The 20,761-nt window shown below is 45.6% G+C and overlaps 1 protein-coding gene across 1 annotated transcript in view; it reads right to left on the reverse strand.

The window, feature by feature from the left end:
- The window catches only part of dnmt1 (DNA (cytosine-5-)-methyltransferase 1), a 61,652-nt gene that overhangs the window by 20,367 nt on the left and 20,524 nt on the right, over window positions 1-20,761 (reverse strand). Inside the window, exons 5-20 of the mRNA XM_078234988.1 lie at window positions 20,579-20,654; window positions 18,983-19,058; window positions 17,656-17,699; window positions 16,675-16,732; window positions 15,864-15,947; window positions 13,450-13,562; window positions 12,227-12,345; window positions 11,309-11,401; window positions 9,672-9,823; window positions 8,903-9,090; window positions 7,761-7,938; window positions 6,737-6,834; window positions 6,046-6,199; window positions 4,250-4,365; window positions 2,402-2,603; window positions 282-421 (exon numbers count right to left, since the gene is read on the reverse strand). Of these exons, the coding sequence (XP_078091114.1) occupies window positions 282-421; window positions 2,402-2,603; window positions 4,250-4,365; window positions 6,046-6,199; window positions 6,737-6,834; window positions 7,761-7,938; window positions 8,903-9,090; window positions 9,672-9,823; window positions 11,309-11,401; window positions 12,227-12,345; window positions 13,450-13,562; window positions 15,864-15,947; window positions 16,675-16,732; window positions 17,656-17,699; window positions 18,983-19,058; window positions 20,579-20,654 (1,891 nt within the window). The remainder of the gene's footprint in view (window positions 1-281; window positions 422-2,401; window positions 2,604-4,249; window positions 4,366-6,045; window positions 6,200-6,736; window positions 6,835-7,760; window positions 7,939-8,902; window positions 9,091-9,671; window positions 9,824-11,308; window positions 11,402-12,226; window positions 12,346-13,449; window positions 13,563-15,863; window positions 15,948-16,674; window positions 16,733-17,655; window positions 17,700-18,982; window positions 19,059-20,578; window positions 20,655-20,761) is intronic.

Below are 20,761 nucleotides of genomic sequence, written 5' to 3' on the forward strand. Positions count from 1 at the left end.
CCACAGATTCACAACCCTTTGTGTGAAGAAGTTCCTCCTCAACTCAGTCCTAAATCTGCTCCCCCTTATGACCTTTCCGCGTTCAAATCCAATAACAGTTTGAGATGTACAAGATGGCTCCTGTTTCCAATGGCTACCACAAAGGCCTCAGTAACAACGGGAAACTCTCTTCAAACCCTCAGGTGAGGATGACCTGGGTGGGGCTGCTGTTGGCACAGTCTTGATGGGCCAAATGGGCCACTTTCTGCACTGTGGGGATTCTATGATTGGTCTTTACTCACTTGTGTTTATTCTCCTCGGTTGGTTCACAGTTTGAAAGAGTCTGGAATCGCGAATATTCCGGGTCATACCACATCTGGTAGAAATAGGTCTTCCCATCGTCTTCAACCATCTTCAGCTCAAAATCATCATCCATTCCACCCTGAGGTACACAAAAAATAACACAGCGCTCACTTCATATCCCACACAAACATAGCTGGAAGTATCTTTACAAAAAAAAGTCACATCACAGGGTTGTACAGATTGGAGGATTGATGCAGGCTCCACGTTGCAGATTGCAGCTCATCTGTGTCATTGTGTTCAGTAACAAGCATTACCTGAAGTGTAACAAAACTACGTAGAAGCCACCAACATTTCAAAAGGTATTTCACAGGATGAGTGTCCCCAGTAACGAGAATAGCAGGCTTTACACAGACCAGAAGAATACATTGTCATGTCAATAGGAAACACCTACATGGGCGGCATGGTGGCACAGTGGTTAGAACTGTTGCCTCACAGCGCCAGGGACCTGGGTTCAGTTCCAGCCTCGGGTCACTGAGTGTGGAATTTGCACATTCTCCCCGTGTCTGTGTGGGTTTCCTCTGGGTGCTCCGGTTTCCTCCCACACTCCAAAGATGTGCGGGTTAGGTTGATTGGCCGTGCTAAGTTGTCCCTTAGTGTCAGGAGGATTAGTAGGGTAAATAGGTGGGGTTAAGGGGATAAGGCCTGGGTGGGATGGTGGTCGGTGCAGACTCGATGGGCCGAATGGCCTCCTTCTGCACTGTAGGGATTCTATGATCTATGACCTTAGACGATTGAACCATCAAGGAGGCGTATGTATGTCAATCTTTTAGAGCCACAGACACTGAGGGGACAGATAGTAAACACAGAGAACAATCAGAGAGAAAAATAGTGGGTAGGCAGATTCCACCGAGCAGCCTGGAAGTTGGTTGTAGCGACAAGAAGCAAGAGAGCAGAAATGTTCGTGGAGACAGTTAAAACCATATTTTCACTGAACCAAGGGGAGACATTTCCCGGAATAATGCCTCAATTGTCTACTGTGGTAACTATAAGCTGGCCTTTATTTATAGATCTATTGAAGTGAATGTTATTTGGGAAGAGCAAGAGTTCAGATCTGTTAAATATACTTTGGATCAAAAAGGGTAATTTCTACATAAGCTGAATGTGTTGACTAATTCCTATTTGTAATTGTTTTAGATCATTGTAGTCCAGTTCGTGTATGTGCCTTTTCTTTATTGTAATAAATAGTCTTTAATAAGAGTTATACTAAGACTGAGCTGGTTACTGTTCTCACTGGGTTTCCCACGTGGCTCCTCACAACATTCCCTTAAACGAAATTAAACACCACCACAAACTGGTGTTCCGAGTTGGATAACCCTCTCAGATAACGCCAGCCGTGTTTGTGACATGTGTCTGCCCAAAAGGGAACACCTAAAAAGCCCATCTGTTGCTGACATATAGCATGTCGCAGATGGAAAGGTGAGTGTAGTGTGATTTTAGCCTAGCCCGGTACACAATCTTCAAGCTTAGCATGGCCAATCAACCTAACCCGCACATTTCTGGAGTGTGGGAGGAAATCCACGCAGACACGGGGAGAGTGTGCTAATTCCACACTCAGTGACCCGAGGCTGGAACTGAACCCGGGTCCCTGGCGCTGTGAGGCAACAGTTCTAACCACTGTGCCGCCCATGTAGGTGTTTCCTATTGACATGACGATGTGTTCTTCTGGTCTGTGTAAAGCCTGCTATTCTCGTTACTGGGGACACTCATCCTGTGAAATGCCTATTGAAATGTTGGTGGCTTCTACGTAGTTTTGTTACACTTCAGGTAATGCTTGTTACTGAACACATTAATGACACAGATGAGCTGCAATCTGCAACGTGGAGCCTGCATCAATCCTCCAATCTGTACAACCCTGTGATGTGCCAGAAGCAGGAGACATATCAAATGGTGCTTTCACCCGGGAGTCCACATACCAGAGATCGTTTTCTTCACACATTGTTATACCAGCAACAATTTGAGACTTAGGAGGAACTCAATTTTTTAAAAAACAGAGTTTCACAGTACGAAAAGGAGCATAGGTGAAGCTAACCGACAGTTTTCAGCTTCAAGGCTTCCTCACCTCCAGCGCCCAGTTCTCCGAAGCAGCCTTGTAGATGACCTTAACTTTGCTGTCTACATACGACAGCTGCATGTCTTCACACTCATCCACCAGAAACAGCTCAAGGGCATCCGAAGTCTCGCCCAACACCGTGTCGGTGCCACGGCAAAACCAATTTGCGTGGAACATCTTCCCATTGTTATCTTCCCACATGGACGTGATTCTGCAAAACGAGTGTAAAATTACACAGCTGATCGCCGTTACACAACTCAACGCCATTTCAAAAAGTGATTTATTCTGAGCACCTTGGATACTTTCCAACAGGAGTCAACTTCATATACAGAACCAGCCATTATTAATTAACTGTTCACAAGTACAATAATTTGTTATAACAACAGTAAGAAGTCTCACAACACCAGTTTTTAAAGTCCAACAGGTTTATTTGGTAGCACGAGCTTTCGGAGCGCCACTCCTTCATCAGGTGAGCTCACTCACTCACGGCACTGACCTGATGAAGGAGTGGCGCTCCGAAAGCTTGTGCAACCAAATAAACCTGTTGGACCTTAACCTGGTGTTGTGGGTCTACTTACTGTGCCTACCCCTGTCCAACTCCACATCATGTTATAACAACAGCACTGGAGAACAGGTATGTTACCCAGTGACAGATGCAAATAAAATTCTATTTAATGAGTTCCAAAGTATCCCTGAATGTAAATGCTTCAAGGGAATAGATATCAAGCGATATAATTCCAAGGTGTAATCTAATAAGATGCTCCTGTTTAGAGAATGTACGAAACGTTTGTACGTGAAAACAATACCAATCTGAAGTTAAAAATACTCCAGTGTGTCTATTCAGCTGCCACATCCATCCTGAATGCATCATACAGAAGCCAAAAAATGACCCCATCATCTAATTCATAATTCCAACGCAAGCTGAATCACCATCCTTCACCACCAGAGGTCAGCAGAAAGGCTGACAGACCAACAACGTCTCATCAGTATAAACGTTGGAATCTGAAAAAAGAGAAAAATGCTGGAAAATCTCAGCTCTGCTCTGACGAAGGGTCACCCAGACTCGAAACGTTGGCTCTACTCTCTCTCCACAGATGCTGTCAGACCCGCTGAGATTTTCCAGCATTTCTCTGGTGGTGTTGAACGTGACGTTAGTCCTCTGAAACCAAGCCCTAAATACCGACTGACAAAACTTTCCTTGGCGAGGGATCGCCCGGAAAAATTGATAACACTTCAGGGCAGCTCTCGGCACAAGGCACAATCATTGATCTGAAGAGTCAAAGAGCAATGCAGCAGAGAAACAGGCCCTTCGGCCCCAACCAGTCCAGCCCGACCACTGTGCCCTCTTAGCTAGTCCCAATTGTCCGCTGTGCCGACAAATGTTTTAGTTTGCGTGTTCATGTTCATTTAACTGAGGTCAATAAATACAACAAATAATGGGGTGGCACAGTGGTTAGCACGGCTGCCTCTCGATTCCCAGCTCTCCCCCCCCGGAGTCTGCGTGGGTTTCCTCCGGGTGCTCCGGTTTCCTCCCACAGTCCAAAGATGTGCGGGTCAGGTTGATTGGTCATGCTAAATTAACCCCAGTGTCAGGGGATTAGCAGGGCAAATATGAGGGATTACAGGAATGGGGCCTGGATGGGATTGTGGTCGGTGCAGACTCGATGGGTGTGGAGGGATATGGTCCAAGTGCAGGTCAGTGGGACTAGGCAAAAAATGGTTCGGCACAGACAAGAAGGGCCAAAAGGCCCGTTTCTGAGCTGTAATTTTCTATGGTTCTATGGATGGGTCGAATGGCCACCTTCTGCACTGTAGGATTCTATAAAAGGTTATGAACAGGTTATAAAAGATACTAACCTCGCTAAATAAAGGGGTTTGCTGGGGTCATCAGGGCTGACAGCTACGCAGTCATTGATTTCCAGAACCTCGTCATCAACAGACACCTTCTGATAATAGGTTTTCTTTCCATCAGCCTGAAATAAAACAAGCATTAGACACGGAGCTTTATCCTAGATTGTGAGGATCCAAACTACCCCTACGCCCTGTTAAAATTAGCAGATCACAATGGTGCGCGTGGACCGAAGGAGCAACCTTAGGGTTTTGGTACCACACCATTCTAAACTGCTATATGCTACCGATGGGTACGAGAAGGAAACAGATTACATTCATTATATGGAAGAAACCAACCAAATTAAACCACGTTGAAAAGTGCATTCAGGAAGTTACAGTGGCTACAGCAGTGGGACAATCCACCATTCCCCAAAGTGACAAAGTAATCATAGAAACCCTACAGTGCAGAAGGAGGCCATTCGGCCCATCGAGTCTGCACCGACCACAATCCCACCCAGGCCCTACCCCCATATATTTACCCGCTAATCCCTCGAACCTACGCATCTCAGGACTCTAAGGGGCAATTTTTAACCTGGCCAATCAACCTAACCCGCACATCTTTGGACTGTGGGAGGAAACCGGAGCACCCGGAAGAAACCCACGCAGATACGAGGAGAATGTGCAAACTCCACACAGACAGTGACCCAAGCCGGGAATCGAACCCAGGTCCCTGGAGCTGTGAAGCAGCAGTGCTAACCACTGTGCTACCGTGCCGCCCAAGTAGTGAGCGAAGGCTAGATCCTGGTCCTTCATGTCAGGAGAGTTTGCAGCAGAGTGTAGTTTTTTATTCATTCGTGGGACATGGGCGTCGCTGGCTGGCCAGCATTTGCGTGGATGCGACATTTCATAAATCTAACCAGCAGATTTTTCCTTTAAATATGATTTTTAGCTATTTGCATTCGAGAAGTCTATACAGTCTTTGATATGTTAACATCTACAATGTTAATCATGGGACATTTCACGAAAAGTACTGAGTAAGTGCAGGTTGCTGTTAACTAAGGGATGGCTTTGAGCCAGAAATAATTCTGCTAGTGTTGTGAATTCTGTGAAGGCGAGGTTATTATTTGTTTTTAAAGTTTTGATACCCAGTGACAACACGAAGCAATTCCAGGTTAGTATTACCGTGGCTGACCTGTCGAGTCAGCTCCCTCCATTTTACTCCAATGTCTAAGTGCACTTTATTGTACAGATGTTTCTCACAGAGCCATCGCATAAATATAGCTCAATTATGAATACTTTCAGATCAGACTGAAGGTGAAAGACAACAGATTCAAGCCCTAGCCTTAATTATTAACCTAGATTGGAGACTTTAGCTGTAGCGGAGAGATTTGTTGCATTGTCCAAGGTGCCATCCTTTGGATGTCCCAATTAAAAGAAGGCTCCATGTACCTTTTGGTACCAATCCGGCCCCACCTTAGCCACTACCTGAAGTGCAGGCAATTGATCAGCACCCTGGTCTACAGTCTTCCCTTAACCAGCATCACCAAACACTAAATAAATACTTGCTAATTCACCTGATCACTTTTTGTTCGACTGTTTTGTTGTCACTCTGTGCACAGATGACTGAATGTCTAAATAAATTATACGTGAAAGACATTGGGGATATTTCAAGATCATAAGATGTGGCACAAGTCCACGTTCCTCATTGGCACAAACTGTATTGCCCAACGAAGCGGAAAAGTTCCTCATTCAAGAAGACAAAAGGTTTGTAAACCGCCAGATGTTTGGTTTTATACGAATATGGTGAATGTAATTGTGTCTACCTTGATAGCCTCTCCAATCCAGGAGATGTGACTCTTGGATTGCTTCTTCTTCCTTCCCTGCAACATTCTTTTGGGAGAAGCTTTGTCAATGATCTCGGAATCAGCTTCATCGTTTTCATCATCATCGGCCTCCTTCACGGCCAGATTTGGACACCTTCAGGAAGAAACAAAAAGGGAGAACAATCTCAGCAACCTGTGATTAATTACAGCGCGCACTTCAAACAGCCAAGCCCGTATGATCAATTTTAAGATGAAGGTCTCTTCGCTGTGGCTGGGCAGGTCACACAGATTCCAGAGTCGATGCATCTTTTTACCTCTGCTTCACTTATTTTCCCAAACCCACCATTTCCCTCGTCACCAACACCGTCACAGGGAAGTGCAAAAGCAGCAGAAGCAAATACTGAGGACGGAACCTGCGGACTCAGCTTCCAACCTACAGCAATGCAGGTTTCTGGAGCCTGTAGAAGCCAGAGATCAAAGTATAGTTGACAGATTGAAGCACAGAAATAGGAGTCTATTTTACGAAAACAACTCTATGCGGCTCTTCTACTGCAGCCATGATTTAATTATATGCAGCACATTGCTAAAAGTATATTTCCTAATGTCGAATTAGCATTCAATGTCCCTGTGGAGGAGTACAATATTTCTTGCATTTACATTACAATGCTTTGACATCTTATAATGATTTTACCTTCGTTGTAAACAGGCCTGTTTGTTGCGACCAGCGCCTCCAAACTTCACCATATCCTTACAAGCTCTGCATTTTCCACAATCAGGCTGTTGGCAAACCTGTTACCAAACAAAAGAGGCTGAGCAAACACGTCTGGAGGTCGGACAACCTATAAACTGTTGTTTTCCTCCCCCCTGCTTCTCCTCTCAAGTCCCTATATTAGTCACAGCTTGGAAGTGTCCCATCAACCTCAGGCTAAAGGGACAATCTTTTAGAACAGAGATGAGGAGGAATTCCTTCAGCCAGAGAGTGGTGAATCTGCAAAACTCTTTGCCGCAGAAGGCTGTGGAGGCCGGGTCATTGAGTGTCTTTAAGACAGAGATAGATAGGTTCTTGATTAATAAGGGGATCAGGGGTTATGGGGAAAAGGCAGGAGAATGGGGATGAGAAAGAAATCAGCCGTGATTGAATGGTGGAGCAGACTCGATGGGCCGAATGGCCTCCTCCTGCTTCTGTTTTCTATGTTTCTATGGGTTATTAACTAGGCTACGTCAGGTTATGTCAGTGGACTAGTAACCTCACGGCCATTTCTGGATTATTACTTCAGGCAAGTTCCCAACACCAGCAGGAATTCAGTTTAAATAAATCTGGCATCAGAAGCCGCATATCATCCGATATAGCTCGCTGGTTAAATAACCTTCTGTATTATAGCTCAAAACAAATGTAATCTCTTGTTCAGCAACTCATCAAATGCAATCTGTCAGCGAGCAACCACAAGGTTATAAACTTTATAGTTTTCTGGACAACAAGCCAATAGCAATACAAGCCTTAATGACACCAGGGACTCTGCTTCCCCCAATGCAGTGAGGAGCTCAATCAATTTGTAACACCAGCTTCCTCTGGTGAGTTGACCGAGTGCCCAGAACGCAGGCCTCCGCTAACAGTCCACATCACAACTGTTAAGTGGCAAAGCTTTACACCGTAATAAGGCAAAGCTCCAACAATGCTGCAAGTAATGATTTAGCAGTTACCACACGACACTTACCTCACACACTCCGCAACGCCTGCGCTTTAGACCATTCTCTTTGTCATTCTGATCGATTTCCTCAGAGAAGAATGTATCGAAAATCTGATATACCAGCTTAGTGGTGGTTGCTTTGGTGGGTCCCTTGTCTTTGTCAATCTTGGTGGGGTGACGTATAGCCTGTCGCCTTGCTGCTCGTCTAGTCACCAAGCACAACAGCCACAGTAAAGGCACCGTTCAAACAACAGCTCATTCACATCCCTCAATCCCCCATTACAATAAAGAGCAACAACTCCTCTCATGTGGCTACAGGGATGAAGAACAGATAGCTATCCAAGCAATGCCCTTTCAGAGTCTACACAGAAATGGTAGACCAAATAGTCTCCTTTGCTGTATTATCCTCTGACATCAATTGTCATAGTAAGAAGTCTCACAACACCAGGTTAAAGTCCAACAGGTTTATTTGGTAGCAAATGGTATTTGCTACCAAATAAACCTGTTGGACTTTAACCTGGTGTTGTGAGACTTCTTACTGTGTTTACCCCAGTCCAACGCCGGCATCTCCACATCATGACTACCATCAATTGTCATAGGCAGGAATTAAAGTTTAATTATTAGTGTCACAAATAGGTTTAACATTAACACAGCAATGAAGTTATTGTGAAAATCCCCTAGTCGCCACACTCCGGCGCCTGTTTGGGTACACTGAGGGAGAATTTAGCATGGCCAATCCACCGAACCAGCACGTCTTTCGGACTGTGGGAGGAATCCAGAGCACCCAGAGGAAACCCACGCAGACACGGGGAGAACGTGCAAACTCCACACAGACAATGACCCAAGCCGGGAATCGAACCCGGGTCCCTGGCGCTTTGAGGCGGCAGCACTAACCACCGTCACGCCCTATTTAACGCACTCCCAGTTTACCAAGGCCAGTAATTGTAAACCGATGGTGTCGATATAGACAAAGTATGTGCCAGGCCTTGTAGCTTCCACTATCTGAGGGGGAGTGATGGTGGAATGAAGATAGGAGGGCCTGGAAGTTAAGAGGCAGGGGATTGTAATTCTATATTTGGGGCATCCCATTTCTGCTGCTACCCAAGCACCATCTTCTCCCCCTCCCTTTAGGAAGATTTCACTAGTTTCTCATCATCCCCAAGGCTCACCTTTTTCCCAGGGTGACACCCGCCAGTTTGATGAGGTCCCTCATACAGGGAGTGATGATGATCGGTTGCTCATCCACATCTCCAGCCTCATCGTAACTCTCCACTTGTTCCACTACAAACTGAGCGTGTCGCAGGAGGGAATCCTCAGTGAAGCGAGTGAAACTCAGACCAGCAGGAGGCACTGTTGTCTGTCAACACAAACAGCTGAGAGTTACTCAAATGAATGGAATGGGGAAACTTACCCATCTCTTAGGTTTCATATCAAAAAGGATCTTTACCATGAAGCTAAGACATAAGGAATGGGAAATTCCCAGGATTTAATCATTGGTATGTGCCGAGTTAAGGGATCTTACAGAATACTGAAAGACCCTGATAGAGTGGACGTGGAGATGTTTCCATTAGTAGGCGAGACGAGGATCCAAGGGCACAGCCTCAGAGTAAAGGGACGACCCTTTAGAACCGAGATGAGGAGGAACTTCTTCAGCCAGAGGGTGGTGAACCTGTGGAACTCATTGCCACAGAGGAGGCCGGGTCATTGAGTGTATTTAAGTCAGAGATAGATAGGTTCTTGATTGGTCAGGGGATCAAAGGTTACAGAGGAGAGGCGGGAGAATGGGCTTGAGAAACTTATCAGCCACGATTGAATGACGAATGGCCTAATTCTGCTCCTATATCTTATCGTTTTAGGTGGCACTAGAACTGGCCTCGGTGCCCTGGAGCGATGGGGAGCTCGGGTTTTCAAAACTCGCACCCTAAATCAGAGCATTACCTCTATCTTATTCAGCAAGTCTTCATAAGTGGAATCGGGATTATTCTGCAGAAACTCTATGACTATCTTACTGATGTGGATTTTCTCCTGCATCACAGCAAAGATAGCTGCATATTCATCACTGGGATCCATCAGTATGTAGTCAGCAAATGCTAGGGGGGGAGAAAAGAATGCATTTTATTATCATCCCAATTCCTTCCAATAATCCAGCATCACTGCCCCATCACAAGTGCCTACTTCTAAAGGCAAACACGACGCCCCGTTACGCTGCGGAACTCAGGCTGTTAACATGCGACAGCTCACCACCCTCACTGTCTGACTCCTGCGTTCTTTAAAGCTCTGTATAGGCAGGCCCACTTGGCAAGGCAAGTACCCTCCCCCTGCTCAGTGACTATGGCGCTGGTTGTGGAAGCAAAGGCTGAGGTCCAACAAAGCGAGAATGTATTTCTGCGCATTAGCCTTGGAAATACAACAGCCAGCCGCAATGCAATCTGATAATTTTCTTAAAAGTCTGTAACTATGAATATCTCTGTGAACCTCAACCAATAATAGTTTGTGCTGAACTTTATCTGAGACATTCAGCCTCGGATCACTGTCTGTGTGGAGTCTGTACGTTCTCCCCGTGTCTGCGTGGGTTTCCTCCGGGTACCCCGGTTCCCTCCCACACTCCAAAGATGTGCGGGTCAGGTGGATTGGCCATGCTGAATTGCCCTTTAGTGTCCTAAGACGTGTATGTTCATAGAATCATAGAAACCCTACAGTGCAGAAACAGGCCATTCGGCCCATCAGGTCTGCACCAACCACAATCCCACCCAGGCCCTACTCCCATATCTCTACACATTTACCCGCTAATCCCTCTAACCTACGCATCTCAGGACATTAAGGGGCAATTTTAGCATGGCCAATCAACCTAACCCGCACATCTTTGGAGTGTGGGAGGAAACCAGAGCACCCGGAGGAAACCCACGCAGACACGAGAAAAATGTGCAAACTCCACACAGACAGTGACCCAAGCCGGGAATCAAACCCAGATCCCTGGAGCTGTGAAGCAGCAGTGCTAACCACTGTGCTACCGTGCCGCCCCTGTTAGAGGGATTAGCGGGGTAAATACGTGGAGTTATGAGGACAGGGCCGGGGTGGAGTGGACCTGGGTAAGATGCTCTATCAGAGAATCGGTGCAAACTCGGTAGGCCGAGTGGCCTCTTCTGCACTGTAGGGATTCTATGACATGGCAGCATAGCAGTAGGATTTCTGCAAGTAACCTGGGGTAGGACAGGGAGAACAGAAAAGTCAGCCAGGCTTCTCCAGTTTCCATTTTGGGAATTTATCCCGCAGAAATAGGTGAGAATAGGATTGGGGTCTACTACCCCACAGTAGAATAATCTACCAACACTGACTGCAAAGGCTCATACACGACCAATGATCACTGACGTTCTTCAAAAGAATCACTTTGTGAATGGGATGAAATTGGAAAAACAAAGTTAACCTGACGGCAGAACTAATCTGAACATTGATGCAACTCCTCTTCCCTATAGACCAAGCACATACATCAATACTACACAGTATTGCACACAGCTAAAAAGCCAGTGCTTTAGATGAAAGAACCTGAAGTTTCAGTAACCCCGATGTTTCTTTACCTGTAGTGAACCCAATCAAAGCTTTTTCACCACCATCAAAGCCAGTTATCCACCAGGCATTTATTGGTCCTAACTTTTTAGCTCTGACTCCACCTGTTTTAAGAGAATACACAACACGTTAATACCCCACTGTACACTGCCCCATTGCCCTCACAAACGACCGCTGAAACATCATCCAAAGGCATGAAGTCTACTGTGTCCAGTCACAGAAAGCCAGCCAAAGCTTCAGGAGGGAGGCATGTGTGCGCACACAGGCCCACCCCCCCCCCCCCCCCCACCACCCCACCCCCCCCCCAACCACCCCACCACCCCCCCCCCGCCCCAACCTCTGCCCGTGGAGGTGCTGCCAGAGGAAGGCACAGAGTTCCTGGGTCTATCACTAGCATTTCCGTTAGTATAATCATGTTGTGAAACTTCCAGTGTCCATTTAAACTGCAAGAAAATACCCCAGCTGCTGAAGAACAAACTTTATCTTCTCAAAACTGGGTTATGTCCAGAGCAAGCATTCAGCTGCAGGGTGAAGTACCAGTGGTTTCAGGTGGAGGGAGCAATGGGACTGAATTAAAATCAATCTTCAGCAAGTATACTGCACAGTATTCACATTCAGACTTCACATTCTCCCCTATGATCTCTGGACACCAACACATAGATATATACCCTGATAAGAATTTCCAGAGAGATAGGAACTATGGACATATCCATGCACGTCCGAACTAACAAATACAAAACAATGTTTTTATTTTAGAACTTGTGTATGACATGGGAGTTAATAACAAGACTTCCTCCTGCGCATTAGACCGCACAGCATCGACCGATGATCATCCTGATGTGTAAGTGAGTCAGTGCCAAGAGCTCGTCTTTATACATGGTCTCAGTGATGCGCTTGGATTAGTTATTTGTAAGGCAGGATTCACTCACCGTCGAGGCTGGGGTTGTCATCGTAGATTGGTTTGACCACACCGCTGAAATACAGCTCCACGTTCTTCTCAATCAGACCAGTGTCAAACGGACACAAATGTCCTTTCCGATCATAAATACTGCAGAGAAAATGCATCAAGTTCAAAACCTGGATTTGCAACAATACGAGTTTTCACAGTGCTCATTTTTATAGAGAAGTTCATTTTAAATGTTCACTGAAACTACAAAGAATGTCAATTTGGTTCTGTGCCTTTCCACTAGTTGTCTATCAGTTGATTTTATCTTCAACTTTACAGTAATAGCCTTGCTTAGTTTCTTTAAAAATAATTGCAGCTCACGGCCTAGATCTGAGTGAAATTTACCCTCAAAAAGTTTCTTTGCTGTCTGGTCTCCCCCATAATGGTGCAAACAGCAGGCCTCTAACACGTAGGAATGTGAAAAGGAATGAAACGCGAACCGGCTCTGCAGCACCGGAGCTCCAATGCACTCGAGGTACAGATCAGCCATGATCTAAATGAATTGCAGCATGTGAGTGAGGGGCTGAGTGGCCTCCTCCTGTTCCTACAATCCACCGTGCCACATCAGGAACTCAAGTCAAAAATAATAGCACGGAACAAGTTCAACTGTGTACAGTTCTGGTCACCCTATTATAGAAAGGATATCATTAAACTAGAAAGAGTGCAGAAAAGATTTACTAGGACGTTACCAGGACTTGATGGTTTGAGTTATAAGGAGAGGCTGGGTGGACTGGGACTTTTTTCTCTGGGGCGTAGGAGGCTGAGAGGTGAACTTATAGAGGTCTATAAAAGAATGAGGGGCACAGATCAGCTAGATAGTCAATATCTTTTCCCAAAGGCAGGGGAGTGTAAAACCAGAGGGCATAGGTTTAAGGTGAGAAGGGAGAAATACAAAAGGATCCAGAGGGGCAATTCTTTCACACAGAGGGTGGTGAGTGTCTGGAACAAGCTGCCAGAGGTAGGAGTAGAGGCGGGTACAACTTTGTCTTTTAAAAAGCGTTTAGACAGTTACATGGGTAAGATGGGTACAGAGGGATATGGGCCAAATGTGGGCAATTGGGATTATCTTAGGGGTTTAAAAAAAAGGCAGCATGGACAAGTTGGGCCGAAGGGCCCGTTTCCATGCTGTAAACCTCTATGACTCTATAACAAGTGTTGAATGTTTTGAGGGTATAGGGAGTTATCGTTGTAAACATCCGCACTGACCTGAAGGAGGTAACTTTATGTTGAGGTAAATCATCATAACTCTCAAACCCCTCGTCATTTGTTCCTTCAAACAGTGACAAGCGCTCATTCGTCAACATCTCCGGCTCTTCCAGCTGTTGAAGTAATCAGATTTTTGTGAGGCACTAAATTCACCCTCATCACGTCAGGATTCTCCCCACCACACGAACAGAGGGATGCCCAACTCCCAGTCATTTCCCCAAATGTAACAGATTCTTGGCAATGCATGCGAATGAGCTAAGCAGCCATCTTCCCAAGTATCAAAAGGCCTCCACTTCGGATCTCCCCCATAATGGTGCAAACTGCATGTCTTTAACACGTAGCAACGTGAAAAGAAATGCGAACTGGCTCTGCAGCACCGGAGCTCCAATGCACTCGAGATACAGATCAGCCATGATCTAAACGAATTGCAGCATGTGTGTGAGGGGCTGAGTGGCCTCCTCCTGTTCCTATAATTCACCGTGCCACATCAGGAACTCAAGTCAAAAATAATGGCACGGATCAAGACAATCTTCAAGTACCTCTCTGTCACTTCCAGATACATGTGTGATCATTGTGTATTCGTCGTCCAGTACTTCCCCGGAGTGGAGAAGCTACGGCATCTTCTCCGGAGCCTTCAACATGTCATTGATGAAGACGAATATCTCGCCAAGGCCATCCCCACACCCCCACTTCTTGCCTTCAAACAACCGCACAACCTCAAACAGACCACTGTCCGCAGCAAACTACCCAGCCTTCAGGAGAACAGTGACCACGACACTACACAACCCTGCCACAGCAACCTCTGCAAGACGTGCCGGATCATCGACACGGATGCCATCATCTCACGTGAGAACACCGTCCACCAGGTACACGGTACATACTCTTGCAACTCGGCCAACGTTGTCTACCTGATACGCTGCAGGAAAGGATGTCCCGAGGCATGGTACATTGAGGAGACCATGCAGACGCTACGACAGCGGATGAATGAACGCTGCTCGACAATCACCAGGCAAGAGTGTTCTCTTCCTGTTGGGGAACACTTCAGCGGTCACGGGCATTCGGCCTCTGATCTTCGGTTAAGCGTTCTCCAAGGCAGCCTTCACGACACACGACAGCGCAGAGTCGCTGAGCAGAGACTGATAGCCAAGTTCCGCACACATGAGGACGGCCTCAACCGGGATCTTGGGTTCATGTCACACTATCTGTAACCCCCACGACTTGCCTGGGCTTGCAAAATCTCACTAACTGTCCTGTCTGGAGACAATACACATCTCTTTAACCTGTGCTTAACGCTCTCTCCACTCACGTTGTCGGTACCTTTGAGACTTGATTACCTGTAAAGACTCGCATTCCAACCATTATTTTGTAAATTGAGTTTGTGTCTTTATATGCCCTGTTTGTGAACAGAACTCCCACTCACCTGACGAAGGAGCAGCGCTCCGAAAGCTAGTGGCTTTTGCTACCAAATAAACCTGTTGGACTTTAACCTGGTGTTGTGAGACTTCTTACTGTGTTTACCCCAGTCCAACGCCGGCATCTCCACATCATTGTACCGGAAACAGGGGACACGCATTTCAACCAGATTAATGGCAATTTCAACCATCTAAGGGCAGCAGGTACATGGGGACACCAGCACCTGGAAGTTTCCCTCCAAGCAACTCACCAGACCAGCCTGACTTGGAAATATAATTAAGTCGCTGGGTAAAAATCCTGGAATTGGCTCCTTAACACTGCGGGTATACCTACACCCCACACGGACTGTATCGGTTCAAGGTGGCAGCTCATCACCACCTTCTCAAGGGCAATAAATGCTGGTCTAGCCAGCGATGCCCACATTGTGTAAATGCATTTTAAAAACCATTCCAGCAGGAGTTGTTTTAAAGTGGCAGCTGTTTCTATTGGTTAATAATCTAATAAAGAAACGCCCAAGTGGAAACTCCAGTCAGCTCTTCCCCCAGTTTCCCCTAGCCTTATTAACAGGATATGGGAAAGGTCCATAGCTTCATTTTCTCGGGCTGGTGCACAGCGCAAGATGGCCAAGCTATTCCTTATGCAGGAAATGCCACAGCTTTGTATCAAGCCCCCTCAAACTCCCAGCAATCGGCTGCACTTCGATGCACGAGTCTGTCTCTCCATCACCCATAACCATGCTCCGAGACCTTCAGCAATTACCCAGGCTCAGCTGAAAGGGACAGATCTGGTCTGGAAAGTTGCCCCACTCTGTTGCACCGTGACCTCTTGCTGAAAATGTACATGTGGATGCCAGACAAGGACAATTCATGATGCTTTCCAGAAGGGAGCCTCTCAACACATTGAAATCTCACATGAGGAACGGTGCTGGAGAATAGGCTGCCCAGAGTTTAATTTCCTTCAGGAGAAAAACAGCAATGGGGGAAAAAAAACAACACACTCACTGCATCATCAGGATCGCCCTGGAAATACTTGAAATCTGGGTCATCCAGGAACTGTTTGCAGTCTGTGCATTTGGGAGGCGGAGTCTGAAAAAAAATACAAGCATGAAAATACATTTTTGGATTCTCAATTTTTATCAATTCACCAACTAAAACATCAACTAGACACCAGAGTTCAAATTCATATCCAAGGACAGGTTTTTCATAGGCTGCACCTGATGACGGCAATACATAGACCAACTGATACTTGCACAATTTTTAAAACTTTCTGTTCAGCCCATGGTCAGATCAGCTTCTCACCAAAATGAACGCGTTAGGAACTGTGCTCACCAACCACGAATAAGAATGTCAGGTTCATCTTGATTTTAAACCGTAGGAGTACACTGTTTTTAATTCAGCTACTCCTTCCCGGCACGGTGGCACAGTGGGTCAGCACTGCTGCCTCACAGCGCCAGGGACCCGGGTTCGATTCCCGGCCTGGGTCACAGTCTGTGTGGAGTCTGCACATTCTCCCCGTGTCTGCGTGGGCTTCCTCCAGTTTCCTCCCACAGTCCAAAGATGTGAGGGTTAGGTGAATTGGCCGGGCTAAATTGCTCCTTAGTGTCCCAGGATGCATAGGTTAGAGAGATTAGTGGGGTAAATGTGTGGGGCTATGGGGATAGGGCCTGGGGGGGGGGGGGGATTGTTATCGGTGCAGACTCAATGGGCCGAATGGCCTTCTCCTGCACTGTAGGGTTTCTATGTTTCCCACTAATTCATATTACCACATGAAATATATTCTACTAATGGATGAACCAACTCTAATCCTACTCACCTTAGGAGTTTGCTGAGCTTTGGGCTTGGAGTCAGGAGTGTCGCTGTCAGCAGGCAGCCTGCAAGCAAATACCTGTTAGTCTCACTGTGACATGACAACATTCTCACCAATAAAGCCCATCATTAATGCAGGTTTCAGCTCCTTAACTGCAGAGAGATGCACGATCACCAACATTCGTAATGTTTGCTGAGGATGGGCCATTTCTCATTTTAGCCACAACTAAGTTTACTTTGCAACCCAAGATCTCCAGTAGGTCGATCTCAAATCCATCTCTTGCCACATTCCTGTGACCCTCACCACCCACATCCATCTTGTCCCTTCCATCTGCATTTCTCACTGGGGGGGGGTTTTAGCCAATTGTCATCAGATCTAGCTCCACAGCATGAGGTGCTATTATTAATTTTCCACTGCCAAACTCGCAAACCAGCTTTGGTAGACTTTGGTCTACAGAAGATAGCTTTCAGCTTCTTTTTCCAACCCCTCAAACCCATCTTCTTCTTTCCACTCATCCAAGTGACAGGAGTCGCTCTTCATTGAGTTGTCTGCCCTCTCCCCAACAAGCCAACCTCCCCCAAGGCCCAGCCCTAGCCCTGAACCCGTATCTCTTCCTGGTTTTTCTTGTATCTCTCTATATGCCCCTTCTGAATTTATTTTATGCTAAAGAACATCCATTCTCATTAAACTTTTCTTCCTGGCCCTCATGCTAGCTGGCATCACAAGTCTCCCTTTCAAAATCATTGACCAAACCTCAACCTCTCTGACCTTGAAACCAATGCCCCATTTTTAACCTTCTCTTCTTCACCAAAGTTCTTGAATATGTTGCCACTTACAAATCTCTGCTCATCCTTCCCAAATGCGTTTGAAATTATGCAATCAGGTTTCTGCTTCCAAACAACCCCAAAGTTACACATGTCTGCTATGACGATAGTTACCGTTAAATGTCGGGAAAAAAAACACAGGAAATAAGAAACAAAAACCTACTTTTGTTCAGATTCCACTTTAATTCTCTTCTCATCCTGTTCGATCTAAACAAGAAATAACAAACTGTGACACTTGCGCCTCTTTGCGGTGATCATCCTCCATACATGCACAATACCACGGGCTCATAACTCTCTCAATGTTAATCATACTGAAATTAAATAGAACCTAATGATAACCATAACTTCCAAATGATTTGACTTGACAAAAGGACTAAATTTTGTCAAACCTTTGCGAGAAAATTCATTCTACACATTTAGTGGAAGCAAAAAGGAATTTGACAGAATGCAACAAGGGTTAGAATGTAACCTGTGGTAATATCCTCTTTACCAATGGTCAATACTGACCTATATTAGTGAACCATTTCACTCCAGTAAAGAGCTGATGAATTTGGTTAACTAGCAACCCAAACTTGATTCTTTTTGGCGAGTACCTTCCCCTATTTAAATATGCTTTTTAGTCCAGCCCCGTAGGCCAATTGTATTAAGAGCTGTCAAATTGAGGTGCTGGAGGGAGGATGGGAAGAGAAAGGGAGGTGTGGGGGGTTGGAGGAGGTGGGGGGGGGGGTGGCTTTTCTCTAGTCTTTTTAATTCCAGGCTAACTAGCGTCTGTGCACAAAGACACAATAGCAATAGCACACAACCAATAACTAAGTCAGTTTGATATTCAGGTCAGTGAGGCAACAGCTAAGGGGTTCCTCATTCACAGCTAAATGCATTGTTTGGTGAAATATTAAGACTTGCAGGCTGGAACATCCAAGGTTCAATTCCTAATCATGTTCAGTTAATCGATCCCAGCTATAGCTTTCTGACACAACAAAAACAGAAAAATGCTGGAAAATCTCAGCAGGTCTGACAGCATCTGCGGAGAGAGAGAGAGAGAGTAGACCCAATGTTTCGAGTCTAGATGACCCATCAGAGCTGACGAAGGGTCATCTAGACTCAAAACGTTGGCTCTATCTCTCTCTCCGCAGATGCTGTCAGACCTGCTGAGATTTTCCAGCATTTTCCTGTTTTTATATCAGGTTCCAGCATCTGCAGTATTTTGCCTTTATATTATTATAGCTGTCTAACAATCGGCCACAGAGACCTTTAGCTAAGTAGGAATGGGGGAAAAATAAGTCCCCAATCCTCAGCAGCAGGTCATCCATGCTAGAGAACAGTGTGGGGGGAGTCAGTATCAGAGATGAGATGAGATTCCCCCAACAGTCAAATAGCCCTGACACGCACGGTTCGTCAGCGAGCAGCAGGTATGGGGCTGACAAAAATAAGTGACACAAAAGGTGAAAATCTGCATCGCCTCCTCACCAAAGTTAGTCTCATGCCTTTACCTGCTCATCACATTCTTCCTCTTTAACATTGGTTGCTTCTACTTCATTGAGATCTTCTGACTTACGTTTGTTTGCTCTAAAACAGATGAAAATATTTTTGATTTGATTCATTGTCACGTGTATTAACATAGCGAAAAGTATTGTTTCTTGCGCGCTATACAGACAAAGCATACCGTTCATAGAGAAGGAAATGAGAGAGGGCAGAATGTAGTGTTACAGTCACAGCTAGGGTACAGAGAAAGATCAACTTAATACAAGTGATCAGAAATATGATCAGAAACATGCATTTGGAATATTATGTCTCCAGAATCTACGCATCTACGATTGCGTTAGCCTTCACCACTGAGATTCACCTATACTCTCCACAAAGTTAAGTTAAGTTTATTTATTATTGTCACAAGTAGGCTTACATTCACACTGCAATGAAGTTACTGCGAGAATCCCCGAGTCACCACACTCCGGTGCCTGCTCGGGAACACTAAGGGAGAATTTAGCACGGCCAATGCACCCTAACCAGCACGTCTTTGGACTGTAGGAGGAAACCAGAGCACCCGGAGGAAACACGGGGAGAATGTGCAAACTCCACACAGACAGTGACCCAAATGGCTCTGTGGGACAGTAGTGCTAACCACTGTGCCAGTGAAAGGGAATAAAATCACGAGGCAGAGTTGAATTACATATCATTGACAAATCTATGTATTTGATAAAAGGAGGTCTGCAGCAGATATCTCCAGCCAGCCTCCAGTTATTTTATCACAATGTACTCAGAACAAGGAAACATCTTCCATAACTATAAACAGCTGTTAAAAACAGACTTTCCTACCAAGATAGAGTCAAATGTTACAACCATCTAAATTGCACCTCACCCAGGAAAAGTGCTGGTTTCTGCACATGATACTTCTGAAACTCTCAATACAAGTATACAAGACTACAATAACCCATCGGCCCTTGCACAAGCAACACAAACTGGCAAATTTAATTTGAGGTACAGGTACCTCACTGGCAACAGAATCGCTAAATACAGTGACAAACCATCACTTGTACAAAAGGACGGAGTATATTTTCGACTCCCTCTGGATCGCAGCCACACTGCTGATCCTCACACTCTCACTTGTCATCATACCTTCTCATTTGGCCAACAGATTCCCAAATACAACCTACTTAATTTCATAAAGCGAAATTACTTTCATTCCCTACAAACAACTGGATTTGTTAGAGCGAAGAATACGGAATTAAAAAGAATGACAAATACTTAGGGCCTTGCCATAAAATCATACACTGGAATCAAAACTGTCCTTTCTCACTGTTAAACAAAGCAAGGTTATCATATCCATTTTTCACAACAGGAAATAAACAGCGAGATCACACATCAAGATGAGATATGCTCAGAGCTCTCATTTCCCAGCAAGACTGACAAGACACCCTCACATCAAATTGGTCAATAGCTTGCAGGCAAGCAATGTTGAGATGACTAATCACCCCACATTCACTTGCATCCCCTGAATGGGGTTACTATTCCCTTACAATTCATCAGCCAGGACTTGACTCGACACCAGACATTCCTCCCTTGTGCTGCCTGAATGTTTGAATACTCACGCCTTAGCGAACATAGAGATGATCGTAGCTTGCTGCTTTACCGAATTCCTGGTGATCCTGGGAGTTCCTGACAGCCCTACAACAGAAATAAATATCGTTATATTGCAGAGGTGGAAAAACAACGTGGAATTTCAGTGTTTGAATTTGAGATCTCAAATGTAGGGAACTGGGCATCACAGAATC

The sequence above is a fragment of the Mustelus asterias genome, chromosome 19 (genome assembly GCF_964213995.1).
Source record: "Mustelus asterias chromosome 19, sMusAst1.hap1.1, whole genome shotgun sequence".
Taxonomy (NCBI): domain Eukaryota; kingdom Metazoa; phylum Chordata; class Chondrichthyes; order Carcharhiniformes; family Triakidae; genus Mustelus; species Mustelus asterias.